Source organism: Sinohyriopsis cumingii, chromosome 18, assembly GCF_028554795.1.
Source record: "Sinohyriopsis cumingii isolate HCF-2022 chromosome 18, ASM2855479v2, whole genome shotgun sequence".
Taxonomy (NCBI): domain Eukaryota; kingdom Metazoa; phylum Mollusca; class Bivalvia; order Unionida; family Unionidae; genus Sinohyriopsis; species Sinohyriopsis cumingii.
In genome coordinates this window covers 69134633-69155325 of record NC_142978.1, presented here as the reverse complement: position 1 = coordinate 69155325, position 20693 = coordinate 69134633, and the positions used below count along the sequence as shown (strand labels likewise).

Below are 20693 nucleotides of genomic sequence, written 5' to 3'. Positions count from 1 at the left end.
TGCCACACTACACAAAATATAATGTATATATATCATATCATTATATTTAAGTATTGTTACGAATCTATGGTCTTAAACTTTACAACAGAAAGAAAGGGAAACCAACACTTTAAGCAAAATTCAACAAGCATTTCCCTATAACACAAAGTGAAAATTCAAATGACACTTACATATTCCAAATAATCCTAAATGTCCTAAGTCCAAAAGTACAGAATGTTCTGAATGAATTCCAACAGTCTGGAATGTCCTGATGTACCACAATAATATAATCTATGTCTTTGAATGAGTTCGTAATAAGTCCAAGCTGTGTTTTAGTGCAGAAAGTCAGTGAGCACTAAGAAATTCCAATGAATAATTTAAATAAATGGTTCTTGTAGAATTATATCTGAACAACATTGCAAATTATTTCAGAGACTGATCATAAAAGAGATATGAAGGAAATTTGTTTACCAAGTCATATAATGCCAATATCCACTTGACCTAATACGCAAAGGCATAGTTTAGAAAACCTAGATTTCCGATGGATACGTTCCTTCGAATGTCAGCAAGTTCTTTTCCAAAACATTATAAGCTCGTTAACATGGTTAGGCCTTGAACTCGATGTTTAGAAAATATCTTAAAACAAACAACACGGCAAAAGTTATGTAGGCAAAATACTCTACCCTCAATCACGGACAAAAGCCAAGCGCACAATATAAAGTAAATATACCTAAAAATATGATGGAGAAACATCATTATTGCTTATTTTGAAGATAGTGTTACCTTATTTTCTCGATTTCTTTTATTTGTTCCCATGTCTGAGTCTTGGATTCTTCCGTTTCCGGACATATTATTTTTGACACAGCAAGACCAGCCGGAGCGGACATTAGGCACGCTGCCAGCAGATGTGATGATGATATCTGTTAGAACACCACAAGTGAAAAAAGTAAAGGGATAACTTTTTTTTAAAGAATTTTTAAAACTTTAGACACACACACACACACACACACACACACACACACACACACAAACACACATATACACAATACATACACAGAGTCAAGCAGGCATTTCTTTAAATTGCATTAGCATATCTACACACAATAGGCAAGTTATTTTTTTATTTTACTCAATAAGCTAAGCACATTGTAAAAGGGATGTGAAAAAATAAGAATATGTGTTTGAGTGATAGATGTCACAAAACAAACCGAGGTGTGAAGGAAATATTCTTGTTGAAGAAAATGAAATTGATGTATGAATGTCGTGTTTTAACTGCTCACAGTGAGAGCGTGACATGCCTGTTTTATGCAGCTAGTTATTTTTTCAGGTAAATTAGACCTGAATCATCGAAACAAAATGGTGCAACTATAGTAATTGCATACTAATATTTCAGATCCTACGCTCTGTCTGTGTCTCTCCACTGGTCTTTGTTGTCTCTACAAATGTTTGCAATTTTAAAAATCTAGATATAATAAAAACACCATTTAAAAGACCTTTCTCGATAAATAAAAGAGTATTTTCTACAGGCTTAGGATCAAAAACTTACACCAAATTTAATGAAAACTCCGAAGATGTCACCGGAGACAGAGGCAAAGCCTGCCGTCATGATGGCGAAAAGTTCAGACTTGGTCATTATCTCAAGATATGGTCTGATAAGTAGGGATGCTTCTGGCTGGAACATCGAAAAGAAAGAGAGACAATTAAGTATTAGTTCGCTGTCAGTAGAAAGACAGATGATTTGGTTCATGACGGATTCTTAAAGTGAATAATAATTTCACTGATTTAAAAAGTACGAAGAAAAATGATGGCAATATTTCGTGCAGAATTTGAATTCTTTGTAGCACTAAAGGTCAACTAGTACATGTCAGTTAATTAAACTTTTGTTGGTTGTATATTTCTGGCATAGCAAAACGTTTAAGGCTATATCGTGAAATGGCAAACTTGAGTAATGTGCTTTGGCCAAAGATACGCCAATATAGCCAAATCTGGGATGATGTGATTGTGGGAAACGAACCCACACCATTTTGGTCCAGTGCCTTAAACATTGAGACACCGTGGCCCATAAACGTTTTATATGTTATTTTTAAAGAATATTTTTGCAATTACTTCTATATCTATTTGTTTCCAATAATTACGCAAGAAAATCACATGTTATGAATGTGATGAAACGCGTCCTGGACGATGCTGATATACAAGTCATACACAGTGTTATGGACCTATAAAGGATTGACTGCTACCAGGTGGCCGTCTTGTAAAAAGAAAGACAGGTTTTAGTGCTAGGACGCACAAGTTCTGAAAGAGAACAGCAATACGGTACGCAATTTTAGTTTCATGTAATATTCTATTTTTTCATTATTTGTTTGATGCAAATGTGTTTGCAATGACTAGGTTTCCATATTAAGTATCGTTTATTCAATTGTATGGAAATGTGTTGATGCTAGAGTTATTATGCAATTTATTTTATTCTATTTCATGGAAAGTGTTGATGCTAAAATTGTTATGTAATTTACCTTTTTAACTATATAGTTATTATTTCATTGGTATAATTGATTGCATGCGATCCAAATGTTCATATGTGTAGGATTTCATAGGGTTATGTGAAATAACCTCCTTTGTTTGTTAGGACGATACAGATATCGTGAGTTAACGATACTTACCTAATTGTATCTGATTTTGTACTGTTTGGATACTCATGTAGGTTAAGGATTGCTGTGAGTTACAATTTGTTTATTTCATGCAATAGTAATCAAACTTATAGTAAAATACATAAAATTATACGGTAATATTCAATAGACTCTCAAGTGGTAATTTAAGACCTGCCGCTGGAAGCGAGGTCAATGTCCTACCGTACTAAGTCAGAATTTACGCAGTGTGTGGAGCCAACATGCTCTGAGTAACGTAAGTGAATTGTATGTACCTCTAGAGAGTGGGGTATACAGAATTATGGGGTAATTTGTCCTTTAAAGAACAGCTTTCTGAGAGAGAGAGAGAGACAGGAAAGTCTGAAGACAGAAACCCGAGGAAAAGAAGGACGAGGTCAGAATACAAGGACCAGAAAGTTCATGAAGGGGCAAATCATGCAGCTTAGGAAGGATGAACTAGGAGATGTTGATATCAGGTACAGACAGGAAGGTGATGCAAATCGGTCTAGGACATTGCGCTCTTTTCACCTCTCGTTATGATGTTGAAATAAATCCAAATTGGACACACCTGTTAAATTCTACGGATATAATCTAACTTGAATTGGAATTGCCGTTATTAATTTGTTCTAATTAAATTTGTTATTTTCTTGTCAAAGGGGGCTCGTATTGTTTTATTTCTTCCCAGTATTCTCGCTTAGTTCTCTGTTGAAATTCTATTATTCTTTTACTCCCGCCGGACTATACTATCGAGGTTGGTCTACCTCTAGATAACGCCAGCCAAATCCTATTAACCACCCCTCTTACTAAGAGGGTGATTTTACAAGCACAACAGACAATAAACTTATAAAGGTTAAATATAAACTTTTACGTACTTTATTCAGTTTTATTTATATTGGGATAAACAAGAATGGATTTAATCTGATCACAGCTAAGATTTTGTATGAAGTTATTGCAACATCCCGTAGTAGTAGAGAGGGGCCATCGATTTTACGCTAAGAATATAAAAGGTATTTCTAGATATACACGAATTGTCGTTGGATTAAACTTATTAGATATTTTACCGATTCAAGCTTACATTGATATTAAAAACCTAATTTCCTTTAAAGTAACTTTGCAGGCTACTTGCAGATTATTTTGCAAAATAATTAAGTTTACTCCGTCTTTTTAGATACTAGATTCCAAGATCGAATGCTAAACAAACTGCCCTGATTCCAGACACATAAAACTGCTGGATAAAATTAATCTAAAAGTCGTCCCAGAATCGTATATTCTCAATGTTGATTCTCTGTTAAGAAATCTAAAGGTACATGTATACCAAGTCCATTTCTAATATTAAAATGCGCTGGCATTTAGACTTCATGAAGATATTTCTCATAGTCTATTTTCTAAGTTATTGCTTAATAAGCAGCTTTGTTCCTCTGTAATATGGTAAGTAGCAAGTGAATTTCCATTATCGTTTGAGTCATGTCGGCTGATTACCAATTTTGTGACAAAACTTTGTTGATCATTTTCTATCCGTAAAAAATAGTTTTCTCACGAAAGACCATGCTAAGGTTTCCTGTGACATTATTGATAAATTTGGGGTATATGTTTACATACACTTAGATTCAATATCTGATACTGCTTTTGATAAACACGTTCTTAGGAATGATGATCCGTGATTTCGTAATTCTTTTAAACAATGAACAACTGATGTTTTTCTGTCTCGTATTTATTTTAACTCTTTCTTCCATGAGGAAAAAATATGGAACAAAAATTTGGCTGTGTCGATGCTGATTATGAACGTACTGTATATACCACTAAATATGTGTCAGTAACTTTATTACGTAGTTGATTAACAACATATATCATGTGTGGTTCCTCATTGGATGCATTTACTGTACATTATCGACTGGATAACCATTACAATACTTTTCTATGAAGTAAGCAATGATTGCATCTGATAATGAAATTTGCTATAAATATAATTCGTTTACCTTCAAAGCTACCTTGCAACCGCGAGAGTTGTGTTCACGAAAGTGGTAATCCAACTATTATAATGTGTAGTGAACAAAATCCCACTGTTATAATGTGTAAGACCCCCCCCCCCCAAGTTATAATTTGTAGGGACAAATGTTGGAAACGAACTATGAATTCAAGATATACCCAGTTAATTCCACTTACCTAATTCTCATGCTGAAATGTCCAGCCTCATATGCATTTATTTATATATGATCGTTTGTACATCATGCTATTTCTCACCTTTAATTACGGTACTTTCTGTTATTTTGTTGTAGTTTCTGTTCTCTTGATTGTAATGTTATGAATATGCGGAGGAAATGAAAACTCTCTCTCTCTCTCTCTCTCTCTCTCTCTCTCAGCTACATACCTGACCCAGAAATATGCAAGCGGCTGTGCACATGGTTTCTGCCGCTGTTGTTCTCATGGTAATATGAATTATTCTTGCAATGAACTTCACGAAGATCTGCATTACTCCAAGGTGATACAAAACAGAGAATACGGAACTCAAGAAAATCATGATTGGCATCAACTAAAGGTTAAAAGATAAGACAGGATAATCACTGATAATTTAGATAAAGCTTGAAAACATTTTCTTTTCTTTAAAAAAAAACATTGAAAAGAAATGAATTTTTAATTAAAAAAAACAGCTCTCGCTCTAAATCAACACATTTTTTCCATGTATTTGCTTTTAATGTGTTTGTACTAAATACATGTATGTACAGAATAAAAAACTTAAGTTCTGTTACTTTTTCTCTAATTAGACATACTTATGTAGCAGACTTAAATTTGAGATTATCTCGATATATACTTTGTCTTTTTATTCATGAAACATTAGCTTGATAATAATAGCTGATGATGCAATTATTTGAGATCATTAGAGATCAAAGTTCCAACAGAAATTTCAAGCAAAAAGATTCTTAATGTGCACGTTAGTAAAATCGACCCATATTGTACAACTCGTACTAAAGTTATTATTAAACCATGACGTCATCAATAACCTAAACGTGTTGTAGCGCTATGAATAAAAGTGACGTGGTTGCGGCTTGTGTGTTTTCTTAAATTATTAGAACAATGCTTATAGAACAGTTGCAATCGCAATAAAGTTCCTGTGAAAGAAAATTAATAAAGTTACGAGGCGTTTGTAGTGATTTAGAAGTGCCGTATATCGGCCTTCCAGTTTTTCTGTTGGGAAAATTGATGTGATTTCAACAATCATGTTATACTGAAATAGACGCCCTTTTCTTTGTATATTTATTTCAAATGAGTCTGAGATCTTCAACATGTGCTAATTTAATTAATTTTCAAATATAATCATTCAGCTATCATTGAATGAACAATTAGCGACATGCTTTAAATTAAATGACCATTATTTATGAACATATACTGAAATTGGAATAGCGCGAGAAATGCACTGGTCTATATATTATGAATCAATCGCCCATGATATGCTTTTTGTGCGATTCGTGTCAGTTTATATGTTTATAAGTACATACGGAAGATTTAATAAAAGGATCCCAGCATTTCTGTGCACCTTATAAATGCCAGTTTTGTAACCTTCGTTTGTTTTGTTAAAGGATGATGAATAAGAAATTAGTATCCTTGTGAGACACAATAACACAAAATGTTCTTTCAGCAAGATATAAATTTAGCCACGCGATTCTTTCCTCCACTTTTCATTCACCTACAACTTTCTGAGTAAGTAATTAGCCTTGTAAGGGTCAGAAATACCTTGAAAGCAAATTCGAAATCCACATAATGGTCTCCGAAGACAAAAGTGACTCCTGCTAAAATGTGGTCCAGAAAATGTTCCACTTGATCCCCTAGGAACAGGAAGGAGGATCTCCCAAAATTTGTTCGAAGAATTAGAAGTCCTAGCAGTATCTGTAGGAGCAGACCCCATATAACCGGCCTCCAATTAATCTAAAGAAACACAAATCCGATAACACAACGCTTGCTATAGTCATTGTCTTTGGACACGCTTAAAATGATTCAGCTGAAAGGAGACAAGCATAATAAATGGAAAGAATAACTATACTTCTTTGTACCATACTTATGGTTACATGATAAAAAATTAAGTTCGAACTCTAAGTTACAGTAATATAAAATTACAATAATGTCTGGAGACATTTTCGTTCCTGAAAACATTGCCCTAGCCAATTGACTTTTTTCCACCATGTTTACAATATTTTTGCACTTCATCGTTGTCAGGGCCGGATCGGGTGGGGTGGGTGGCAGGACTCTATAAAAAAAAGTACTTACACAATCGCACAGTCACTTGTCACTTGAAATTTTACCATCGTTTTATTCTTGCGCACGTTTCGTGGGTATTGTGCTCATTTTGAATAAATGGACACATATACATTTGCTTTGGTGCCTTTTCGAGGAATTGCATTGCCATTTTGAAATTTTGACTTCCCCCAACACTTGAACTGATCAAGCCATGGTTGAATATGGAGCTCTTTCGAACAATGAATCAGAAAATGTACATTTGCTAGAATAATGCACCCTGAAACAAACAATTTTGTACATGATGGCAATCGCAGATTGGTCCGGATATTGTACAGCTATTTAATTCTAGCTTCTGGATGCTCGCAGATGTTAGATCCGAATACTGGAAGGTCACGACCTATATGTGATTGAACTGGTGTAAGCTGTGGGATATTAAGACAATGTATTACTGACCTTTGTTCTGTTGTATGACATGACCCACGAGATTAGAATGAAGAATGCGAGACCAGCCAGTGATATCAGATTCTCAAAGTGTGAGACATTAGACAAAATCACATAGAGTAGCATTCCAGCTATCGCAATAGTGTAGAGAGAGCTGAAACGATATACATATAATTGATCGGAAGAAACTATTTAAAAGTATAAGTTCATACAATTTTTTTAACAGAATATATTTTACTGAAAAATGAAAAGTTTCTTTGGAAAAAAAAAGAAAAATTTATGTTTGAAAACATAAGGAAAAATAGTAAACATTTAAAGCTAAAAGGGTGAGTATTTTACTGGAGGAGAATAATGAAAGATACTTGATAATGTATGTAACTGTAAAACAAACCACAGCTCATAAGCCATTTTAATTGATAGATGCTGAATAGGTTAATTGATTAGATCCTTTTTACTATTAGAGTCTCCCAATAAAAGCACGTCTTCTGTATATTTTAGAGCTGGTTTGAGAGAGAGAGAGAGAGAGAGAGAGAGAGAGAGGGAGAGAGAGAGAGAGGGAGAGAGAGAGAGATTACTTCATACTTACAATTTCAGAAATCTTCCATTGAATAACCGTTCTAGTTTGTAGAGTCTTGTTTCCAAGAGATTTTTTATTTGATTTGTATCTAAAATGTTGGTAAGTGCAATGTATGCGTTGTATGCAATTGCAATTGAATTGAAAACTAGTAAAGGAATGGATTTGTCGAAGTTGAGGACAAATGCAAAACCACAATAAACACAATATGTCATGATGACAAGTGTCCATATGACCCTAAGTGTCCATTTCCGACAAGGCGACACTGTCTTTTCTACTTTCTCTTCTCCAGGTACACCACTTCCTTCTATCATCTCATCAAATATAGGTTGAAGGGTGAAAGCACTAACGGTGATGCCATCTAGACAAGAACACAAACAAATATCATGATTGTTGCTGTTTTACGTAGTGAGTGGACGAAAATCCCCTAACACAATGAACAAGTTAGTATATGCTAAGCTATTCTGCACAATATAATGCGAAACTTGAAAATATATTCCCATTCTGTTAGCGACATTCTTTCGTTCATGTCATGGCTACTTGCTGGAGGCAATAGAAACATCGCCCCAGATAATAACGTCAAATCGCGAAGAAAAAAAAAGACACAAACGTCGGATGTAGTTGTAGGAATGCATATAAATGTGTTTCACCTCTGGCGCGACAGAAAAGACCAGCTGTGTTCCTATTGTGATTCTGTCCTCTTTATCCACCATAGTGTGACATGTAAATAAAAGTAGTTCCAAATATAGTTCTAACGTTGCTGCATTACATCTGCGGTATCTCACTAGACATGACGGAAATGACGGAACACATTCCGATTTATGTCCGAGGTTCACTGCTAGGCATTTATTGTCATCTGATACGGTATAATGATTATATTCATGTCACTGAAATTTAGACATCGTTGAGTAGGGGTAGCCAAGTTTTAAACAAGCCTGAATGTTATTTGGTCCTAACCTTACTCTAATCAAAATGACCAGATGTCAAAGCTTTGATACTGTGAGTTTAATATTGACTTTCATCATCATAAAGGTTTCAAGAATACTTTTCCTGGATATATTGTATTAATGGTAAACGTAAAACAGACTAGATTATTTCGTGACGTTTTAAGCTTCTTTATAACAATCATCCTTACAAGTTGAATTACTTAGTTTTTATGGATATGCGCACCACGATCGTGACAGAAGATTCAAGCCACTATACTTCATTAATCTCTATGAATGCATTTAAATTTGTAGATGAAAAGACCTTTACGGTTACCTTTATTACAGTATATAATTTTTTAATACGGTCATTACTGTCCAATAAGGTCCTAAAAATGATGTCTGCATGAATGATATAAACCGAATTTTCACTCAACCCAAATGAGGATTACATAAAAAATACCCGGATTTAAAACTATTCCATGTAACTCGAACCGATGTTGAAAGGATTGGATGTGCTTAAAGAAACACACTGTTTTGAACACGGCATTTCGTTTTGAATTTACAAAACAATAATCTGATAGCCTACATGAGAGATATGCATGTGAATTATCATAAATAATAAATCTGGACATTTTCTATATGTTCTTTGCTGTATTAGTAAACGTTCTACAATATTCCATAAATTTATTACTAAACACTTTCCAGTAATTTCTTTATCCTTTGAAATCGGATATTTCAACTTTTTGGGATTTCCAGTAGTGTCTATAAGCTGTTGAATGACCATGTAACTGTTGTTATAATAAACTAAGATTTGTATCTCATTCTTTGTTACATACAGGAAATGGAAATTACCTTCACATTGCTCTGTTGGAACAATTCCGTTTCTGTTGTCTTTTCGTTCTCTGACTTCAGACATAGTGCTAGCGTTGTTTGCCATTCTTCACTCCCTGATTGACTATATGGTAATCGAATTAGATACTTTATTATTATTATTATTATTATTATTATTATTATTATTATTAGTATTAGTAGTAGTAGTAGTGTAGTAGTAGAAGTAGTAGCAGTAGTAGTAGTAGTATCATCATCATTATCATCATTACCATCATCGTCATCAATAACTGCTCCGGTGGCCTAGATGTTAGAGCGCCCGCCTCGGATGCGGGAGGTCGCGGGCTCGAACCCTGGCCGAGTCATACCAAAGACATAAAAATGGTACTTATAGCTCCCTCACTTGGCGCTTAGCATTAAGAGGTTAGTATTAGGACTAGTCGGCATGGTGTCAGGATAATGTGACGGGGGGAGACATTATGCTACATGTCTGTGGCATGATGCCTCAGTGCTAGACATCACCTGAAACTGCCACACTGCAGACATCGTAGCGATATGACTGAAAAATATGTAAATCTAAATCACATACACACACACGTACACACACACACGTACACACACACACACACACACACACACACACACACACAAGCACACTCATCATCAATAACAAACATAAAATAATCTGTTTTGAAAAATGTAAAGGCAATTCATAATAGAACAAGTCCAAATACAAAAAAATCAAATTTATTTTTCATGGCTTGTCTGGATATGTTTTCACACTATGAATTGGAAATGCATTGTTTTCATGTTGCTTCATGCGTTGTATGGGAGATGGTGTTCATGTTAATTTACTATATGAATGGGGATGATACATTGTGTTCATATTAATTCACGCTATATATGAGTACATATGGTTATGGTGTTCATATTAATTCACTCTGTATTTGTGCATAAGGGGATGGTGTTCATATTAATTCACGCTATGTATTGGTACGTATGGGGATGGTGTTCATATTAATTCACGCTATGTATCGGTACGTATGGGGATGGTGGGCAAAATTGTTCACTCTATGCATCGGTACGTATGGGGATGGTGTTCATATGAATTCACTCTTTGCATCGGTACGTATGGGGATGGTGGTCATAATTATTCACTGTATGGAGATGGCAGGGGCGGATTAAGGCTCACTGGTGCCCTAAGCACTGACAAATCTTGGTGCCCCCCTCCTTTCCACGTGCACCTGGGAAGATAACCCTAGGGTACACCATGATCAAGAAACAGAACATTATGATCAATTTGCACTAGTTTTATCAATTTTTTTTACAAATCTTCATTCGTTTTTTTTTTCTTTTCACCCTTTTCTCAACTTTGTGGTGCCGCCTTTGGCCCTGGTGCCCTAAACACGTGCTTAGTCTGCTTAATGGTTAATATGCCCCTGGGAGATGGTGTTCATATTAATTCACTCTGTATTTGTACGTATGGGTATGGTGTTCATATTAATTCATGCTATGAAGGGGGAGGATACATGGTGTTCATATTTATTCACTCTATGTATCGGTACGTATGGGGATGGTGTTCATATTAATTCACACTGTGTATCGGTAAGTATGGGAATGGTGTTCGTATTAATTCATTATGTGTATTTGTTCGTATGAGGATCGAGCTGTGTATACGTTGTATATCATATGGTTTTAAAAAAGTGTTTCATCACATTTGAATGGGAGTCATACCTATTTTTCACAAACTTGATTAGCTTATTCTTACTGAGAAGTAAATATCACGAAAATGTGAGGATACTTCATTCCCTCCACTATCATTATATATTCAGAGTCGTGTTAAATGGCAGTTAAAAGTGTTCAGGTCGACTAAACGTCAATTTACGATGGTGCATATAGTTTTGAAGTCGTTCCTCTCTGTGTGTATGTGTTCGTAATAATGTTTGCAGAGAATTTGGAACAGGTCAATGAATAATACATGCAACATTCCGCTGTTACTATACTATTCGACACAATCGAATCTTCAAGGTTAATCATTACAGTGTATGGCGATATCCGCCGTTAGCTGCCACATCGGTTATTTACAGAATAAGGTTTTACCGAGGAGTTGCGAGTTTAGTCTGAAAATTACCATCAAACCTTAAGATTTAGGAAGCTGGGCCATGTAAAGCAGAGAAACATGGGGAAATTGTGTAATATTTAGCTTGAAAATGATATTGTAATATTTGAAGAAAAAATAAAAAGAAAACATGGAATGACGCTGTACAAATAGAATACAGTATAATATACATGAAAGATATTATGTATGGTATATTCATTTGTAATAGTTTTGACAATAATTCTCACCTTTAGATAGGGCTTTTGTTGACTCTTTTGCTCGCAGGTTGTGTTTTCCTAGATCCAAGCCACGTGTTATGTGGTTAACGTACGATCAAAGGAAAACCCGATTATCAGCAGACGTATGAGGCGCCGTAGCGGACAAAAGCTGTTCCAATCAGAACCTTGCCGTTGAAATTTTAAGTCATATGTTCAGAATTCCAATTTCACGTGTTGTATAAAAAATGTTTGTCCTTCAAGTTCCATTTCAAGGTCGAGATTTTAGATTGTATCTGTTGAATTAAACAGTAGTGGTTGAGAGTTATATTTTCAATGTCGAGGTTTAGTAATGTGGCGGTGGTTAAATTTTCAATGTCATACGTCGAGAATTCTTAATTTACGTATTGGTTCAAAGAGTTCATGTTGAACGATCCATTTCATATGTTGAGTATTTAGATTTTTTCTGTTGCATTACACAGCGCTGATTGAAAATTTGAAGTCCAATGTCGAGTTTTTAGATTGTATCTTCCGAATTACACGGCGGTTGTTGAAATTTTAATATCATATGTCTAGAGTTTCAATTTAACACGTTGAATCACATTGATTGTGCTGAAAGTTCCGTTTCGTACGTTGAGTTTTTAGATTGTATCTACTTAATTACACAGCAGTGGCTGGACATTTTATTGTGTTTCTCAGAATTATTATTTTTTAAGGTGAAATGATTTGTAGGTGCTAAAAATAACATTACACAATGCTTAGTTTAACAATTCAAAAATAATATCGAGTATTACGATACGTCATTCGTGTATTCAGTTACGAGGCGCTTTTACAGTTTGAAAGTTACCATTCACAGGTCGAAAATTACATGAATTTCTCCGCTAGAGGTCGCTCTCTTGAATGGACCGCGTTTTTTTAAACAAGGAGATTGCTTCTCGTTGCTGTGAAATTCAACAGATGAAATCTTAATACTCGCCATATGAAATGGAACTTTCATCACAAACAGTTACATACAACGTTTGAATTAGGGATTCTCGACATAGGAAAAAGAATTTTAAACGACCATTCTATAGTACAACACAAATTATCTAAAATCTCGATCTAGAAAATAGAAATTTAAGGACATGCAATTAATCCAACACGTGATATTTGATTTATTGACATGCGATGTCTAAATTTCAACTGCAACTTTCTCACTGGACCAGCTTTTGTTCGCTACGGCGCCTCATACAGACGCCACATTAAACTTGCATATATCAGGCAACATTCCGAAGCTGTCTGATACCTTGGTCATCTGACATAATACATTTACATTACATATAATCGTCCTCGGCCTGACTTACAAGAACTTGACCCCGAAACACTTTAAGATATATATCTCCACCATACGGTATTCGTGATCTTTAAATGTCGACGTATCTTGAGCGCCCTGTTTTGACTCCTTATTAAAGAAAATTTATTGATTGATTTGAAGAAAAGTAACACAAATCCTCAGTTTTTAGATGTATCTGTTGTTGAAAATTGAACTTTTTCCGGAATGATTACTTTATACAAACCGTTGCTGCTAAACTACCTTTCGATATTTGTCAGAAACATATATTACTCGAATAATGGACAGAAAGAAACAAAATCTAGATCTTGAAATCATAGCAAAATGTACCGTATGTTTGAAGTCTGTCCATTCATCTAAAAGGTAGGTAGTTGATTTACGTAATCAAGATGAAACTTAAATGAAATCACATATTGGAGTCGACCTATTGTAGTATCACTAGGTGTAGGGCATATCAATGTCAAACTTTGAAACTATTGCACTGCAGGGTCAACGAATCCCTACTATATCCCGAATGGTTTTAAGTCTTTGAACAACATAACATATATTCGAAAACAAGACAAGGAAACAATTTATGTTATAAATTTAATTATGGCAGCATCGAATTTAAGAGACTGCTTCATTAACCTCTTTCACTGTAGACTGACTGCACATTGTGACAAACTTTACGTCTGTGCAAATACTCATGCATTTGTAGTTTTCTGATTTATTATCAATGATCTATATTTATTGGGAGTATATTTTTAAAACTTCATTGAAACGAAATTTTAAGGACGCCATGCGGTCCCCCACCTCAACGCTTCTAAGTTTTTCTTTGCACTGCAATTACTTGCATCTACATATTTAATTCATCTTTTTGTAGATCTTCCCGATTTAACGCCTCGATGTGACATATTTTTCCGAATCGACGCCTCGACGTGGCTCTTTCTCTTCCAGAATCGATGTCTCGATGTGGATCTCTGAATAGAAACTTTGCGGATCTCATCAAGTCGATGCATTCATAAACTCTCTGCCTATAAACAAGTCGATGCATTCATATAACTCTCTGCCTATAAACAAGTCGATGCATTCATATAACTCTCTGACTAGAAACAAGTCGATGCATTTATATAACTCTCTGCCTGTCGATGCATTCATATAACTCTCTGCCTGGAAACAAGTCGATGCATTCATATAACTCTCTGACTAGAAACAAGTCGATGCATTCATATAACTTTCTGACTAGAAACAAGTCAATGCATTCATATAACTCTCTGACTAGAAACAAGTCGATCCATTCATATAACTCTCTGACTAGAAACAAGTCGATGCATTCATATAACTCTCTGCCTATAAACAAGTCGATGTATTCATATAACTCTCTGCCTATAAACAAGTCGATGCATTCATATAACTCTCTGCCTAGAAACAAGTCGATGCATTCATATAACTCTCTGACTAGAAACAAGTCGATGCATTCATATAACTCTCTGACTAGAAACAAGTCAATGCATTCATATAACTCTCTGACTAGAAACAAGTCGATGCATTCATATAACTCTCTACCTATAAACAAGTCGATGCATTCATATAACTCTCTGACTAGAAACAAGTCGATGCATTCATATAACTCTCTGCCTATAAACAAGTCGATGTATTCATATAACTCTCTGCCTAGAAACAAGTCGATGCATTCATATAACTCCCTGACTAGAAACAAGTCGATGCATTCATATAACTCTCTGACTAGAAACAAGTCGATGCATTCATATAACTCTGACTAGAAACAAGTCGATGCATTCATATAACTCTCTGACTAGAAACAAGTCGATGCATTCATATAACTCTCTACCTATAAACAAGTCGATGCATTCATATAACTCTCTGCCTAGAAACAAGTCAATGCATTCATATAACTCTCTGACTAGAAAAGTCGATGCATTCATATAACTCTGACTAGAAACAAGTCAATGCATTCATATAACTCTCTGACTAGAAACAAGTCAATGCATTCATATAACTCTCTGACTAGAAACAAGTCAATGCATTCATATAACTCTCTGACTAGAAACAAGTCGATGCATTCATATAACTCTCTGACTAGAAACAAGTCGATGCATTCATATAACTCTCTGCCTAAAACCGTCTCAAGATAGGTAATGAGGCTCAATTGTGATCAATTGGTTTGAAAAAAAGACCTTTTCATTGACAGAGATAACGTGCAATTCGTAACTTAGATTTATTCTTATGTCACGTGTTTAGGCTCGAATATACAGTAAGACAAGAAAGAGTGAAAACAACAAGCTTTTAAAAAATACAATAATTTATTTCCCTGGAAAAATTCTGCTAAAAGGATTTTAAAAAACAAGAATTATCACTCCGGCTTATGATAGCTGAATAAAATTTCAAATATACATAACATTATTGTGACTTAAAAGTTGTTTTATCTATATAAAAAGCACTACCTGTATCTTGTTTTACTGTCATCCGTATGAAGTGACTTTAGAATGCCACATAAACCAAGTGTCAGAATACATACCGGTAAACGAGATACATTCATCCCTGAAAGGAATCTTAAATAGGTCAGTAATAACAGTGTCCAATCACAAGTAAGGTCTTTCTTTGAAATGGATTGTGTCAATGTTTCTTTCGTAACTAGGTGAATAAGTCTAGCACCAATCGTTACCCCTTCAATGAAAATACATACACCATGTACAATGTATACATAAGAGCATGGTTCAGTCTATAAAAACGGAGTCTGACCAGGTTCATTCAAGCACTAGTTTACATTGCGCAATAAACTGTACTGCGTCTTCGTATCTTTTTAACAATAAAAAGATGAAACGGTGAATACTCTAGGCGACTGCTCAAGGTCAGTCGTATGAGTAAATATGCAATTTTATTATGTACCATGCCCAATTTTCACACCACAGCTTAACGGGTTCTGGAATATCTTTTTCTTTATTTCCTGATTGGCACAAATGCATATTTTTCACTCTAAAACATTCATCAGGTCGTAGGGATTAAAAAATAGCTATACACTTGTTAATTTCATTCGGATTGACTAATCTCTGAGGAAATGTTTAGGATTTACTCCCTAAAATATTTATTTTTTCTTCATAAAATAAAAAGAATTACATGTGTTTAGCTCGAAAACTGTATCTTTTGAAATATCTGTGTGTACATCTGGCAAAATAATGATATTATCTGAATGTTCGTTTGCAAGAAAATGTAAAATGTCAAGGATAAATCTTGAAAATTTTAGTAAAACGGGGGCTTGGAGATAATTTCGTAAAAGTATAAATAACTTCGAAGTGGCTATTGCGTGTTCGTCCGTGACTGTGCTTAACCGTAAAAAGTGATTATTACATATATATCAGTGACTGTGTGTAACTTATGAATTGTTATTGCGCGTACGTCAGTGATTACATAACTCAGAAGAAGTTTTTAATTACACGTATGTCAGTGACTGAACACTACTTAGAAGAGACATTATTACGTGCAGGTCAATGATTGTGCGTAACTTATATAGACGAACTCAAATGTGTAATACAAATTTAATACATATTTTATGAAACAGGTTCAATAATTTCCAAATTTTACGAGCCTTGGCGAGCAAAAGCAGGAAATTATTCAATGAGTTTCATAAATCTAATATTATGTCATTACCCATTTGCAGTTATGTTTATCACATGGTTTTTATTAAGAGTGGAAAGAAATTTAACGAAGAACACATATCTTTAGGCATTTCATTTTGGCTCCGATGATGTACCTTTCAAATCTTGCGCGTGAAACAAATAGTCCAAGAGGCAAGTTGAAGCGGTATTGAACGCATTGATAACAAATAAGATTTAGAATACAATTGTTAATAAAAAATAAATAATAATAAAAGGAGCAACTGCCCTTCTAATCAATATAACATTTGTCACCAACATGAATGTCTTGATAAACCAATAGCACAATCCAGAATGTCTTTTAATGAATTCACAAAATCCCAAAATAGTGAGCTAGTCCAGTCAAATCGCGCTGATTAATTCCTATGACTGATCTTTTAAAATTATACATGAACACCGCTATACCTTATGATAACAAACGGATTCTATAGGCTGATCTTAAGATAGAAATGAAACAATTGTTTATCAAATCCGCTATACACACACATTTCACTTTAGACACAATATAATATTTTGTGATTCTAGTTGAAAAATTCACTTACTCGTCAACAAGGTTAGGCATTGAACTAAAATTTTAGTAAGCACCTGGTTTAATAATTATAATCATAACAAACGTCGGACAGGCGAAAACCACCACCTGCTTAAGTCGACTAGTAGTATTTGAAGTGCGATATATATTAATTTGCATGCGGCTGTTTAGAATGTTTCCCTCGAAACGTGTATTTATTTCACCAAGGACATTCACCATAGACACAGTAATGAATTTGCAAGAATAAATAGCCTTCCAGTTGTTGGACATTTATCTGAAATGAGTATTACTGGATGCAGTGCCAGGTATATAGTTATTGTATGGATTTGGGAGGTATTGGTGCTGGAGTTATTAACTGATTGGATGATTTTGTATTTGCAGACTTTGACTTGGAATAATGCTGTGCTTAGATAAGTTTCTGTCAGTTGGCAGACCAATATATGTTGACATTTATTTTTTAGAAATCAGAGGTGCGTTATGTACTCTTAAAGGTTGACATTTAAACCACTCTTGTGAAGGTGATGGGGTGCCATATATCTCAGTCCACTGATCGATACTCTTAATTTCGTTGGCAAGGAGCTATTTGTGGGTAAATCGCTCCTTAGGGACTCGATTGAAAAGATGGGTTTCAGCAATACTAAGGAATAATGGTTCTAGTAGGCGGGGCAAGGATGTTCCCATGGCCGCAGCCAATCAATTATTAGATTACTTGGAACAAAGGGATATGTTAATATATTGGCATAAAACATATAAAAGATGCAACTGTTGCAAAACAACAGAAACAATAAATAAAGCAAAGCCCACAAAGAACAACAACAACAACAACCCAAGCAAACAAGCAAACCAAAACAAAACAAAACAACAAAGACATAAACAAAAAATCATTCAGCCACCCAAAGTAGCAAGAATAAAAAAAACTTTATCATCATCTTCATTTTTCCCATTATAAAATAAACACTTTTCGAGAAAGGCTTAAATTAGTATCACCACCTAAGGAATATATTCTATAATAATTTCATATTTTAAGACCAAAAGGTTTATTAATTCAGTCAACACGTAAGCTTCGTTCCTTTTTCTTTATACTGCACCTCTTGATTACACTCAGGAAGTGGAACTATAAACCTAAATTCAGTGGTGTAGTACTAAATAAAGAAGTGAGAGTATGCAATAAAGAATGAAACGCATACTGCTCAGATGCGGGGCTAGGAGGATGTTGAACAAGGGCACGCGCAAACAGTAATGGAACACCGTTCCCACAGTACTACACCACTACACTCCTGCCTAAATTGAATTATTTCTGCTCCACCCTCACCCACTTGCCTCCAAATATTATATATTGACTGCCATTTATCTAAGCATACTCTTTCATGTTGTAATAACGAAAAGAAAAGAAGTAAAAACGTGAATAAACAGAAACAAAGCATACAGGATATTGTGGGGGCAATACCGAGTATTGTTTCATTATGGTAAAACACTTAGTAAAAGACGAAATTAAGGTGCAAAATAAAAATTTTCACAGATTGCCGTTTTCATTTTATCCGTGTCAATCAGTTTCTACATATATATATATATATATATATATATATATATATATATATATATATATATATATATATATATATATATATATATATATATATATATATATATATATATATATATATATATATATTACATTTTGACCGTCTCTCTCAGTCTGCCTTTTCTAATTGTATATCGGGGGGGGGGGAGGTGGCGAAACTTTAGTGCAAGTGGAACGCTTTTGTGCATGCAAAATTGTCTGTCGTTTACCCATAATTTTGTTGTTTTTGTTGTTGTTGTTGTTGTAGGGTTTAACGCCATTTTTCAGCACAAGATAGGCTATACATGGCGGCCAGTATTAATGGTGAAGGAAGAACCCTGGAAAACCCCGGGAAGAACCACCGACCCACGAGAAGCTACTGGCAAGCTTTCTCACGTACCAACGTTAGCCGAGCCTGAGACTCGAACCTACGCAGACAGCGGTGAGATGGCAGTGATCTGGAACGGTGAGCGCTTTAGACCACTCGGCCACTCGCCATCCCCCCCCCAATTTGTATAGATACTGTTCCACAGAAGCCCTAAAGCTTTTAATTTTTGTACAAAGGTCTTGTATATTTGAATATTTGTTTTATATTTTCTTCAATAAAAAGTTGCTATGCTAGAGCTGATGACTTACGGAATACTTTGACAGTGACTTGCCATGTTACCCCTTCGGATTGTACTTTGACAGTGACGTGCCAAGTTACCCCTTCCTATTGTACTTTGACAGTGACTTGCCAAGTTTACCTCTTTCGCTTGTTACTTTGACAGTCATTTGCATAGTTTACCCCTTCCGATTGTTTTTTTGACAGTGACTTGACAAGTTTACCCTTTCCGACTGTACTTTGATAGTGACGTGCCGTTTACCCCTTCCGATTGTTTATCTAACAAATATTCGTATGGAGAAATACATTACGAAGAGGTTGATAGCATAGTATCGTACTTTCTCGCAGCACACTAAGTAGTGTTAATTTATACACTAAACATTATATGCATCTTAAAATACAGTTAAATTGTGATTTTAGTGTGTGTTTTTGTGTGTTGTACAACAGGAGGCGTAAACTGCAAGTCTCGACTACGACCTTTCAGTGATTTTGTACACAAGTCCTTCCTTGTTGCAGTCAGTTGCATGGAAAAAACATCTATTAAAGAAAGGAAAGTTAAAATAACATAATGGTCTTAAGAAACTATTGCTGCTATTTTTGAGAGTTGAAAACACCGATGATTCTTGTTGTTGATATTAGTACTGAAGTACTGTTGCTGCTTTAGTCTTCAACAACTTCGTCATCATCCTCTCTTTTCTGGTAACAGTTCAGGTCAGGCGCAATATATGTGAAATGCAATCTCTCTCTCTCTCTCTCTGTACAATGAGTTCTTGAGGTTGTCACTGATAAATTTCTAAAATGTTTTAGGTAATAATGATAACACACCTTATTATTCGGTGTTGAGTTTGTGTAGTTTGATAGGACTGTTCTGTAATGTAATTGTGTAACTGTATTGGGGTTTGTACATCATGGAGAGTTCCTAGATGGGCACGTCAACCATTCTTACTAAGCATTAAAGAAATTACAAACCTAAGTTCAATACGTTCGGTAAAGTTCATTGGGAAATAGATCAAGACTGATCTATCGGTGATCATCACATTTGTTTACATCGAATATAAGGCAGTATTAGTTACTTCGCGTAGA

The 20693-nt window shown here is 34.9% G+C and overlaps 1 protein-coding gene across 2 annotated transcripts in view; it reads right to left on the bottom strand.

Annotated features, from left to right (window-relative positions):
* The window catches only part of LOC149776910 (sodium/nucleoside cotransporter 2-like), a 41335-nt gene extending 29295 nt beyond the window's left edge, over positions 1-12040 (bottom strand). The window contains exons 1-8 of one of the 2 annotated variants that reach the window (XM_089941617.1): positions 11967-12040; positions 9645-9747; positions 7879-8227; positions 7305-7446; positions 6351-6542; positions 4990-5085; positions 1526-1651; positions 763-899 (exon numbers count right to left, since the gene is read on the bottom strand). In XM_089941617.1, the coding sequence (XP_089797743.1) occupies positions 763-899; positions 1526-1651; positions 4990-5085; positions 6351-6542; positions 7305-7446; positions 7879-8227; positions 9645-9729 (1127 nt within the window). In that variant the 5' untranslated portion in view covers positions 9730-9747; positions 11967-12040. Of the gene's footprint in view, positions 1-762; positions 900-1525; positions 1652-4989; positions 5152-6350; positions 6543-7304; positions 7447-7878; positions 8228-9644; positions 9748-11966 lie in introns of both variants that reach the window. The other variant, XM_089941616.1, reaches the window with a different exon arrangement.
* Positions 12041-20693: the final 8653 nt, after the last annotated feature.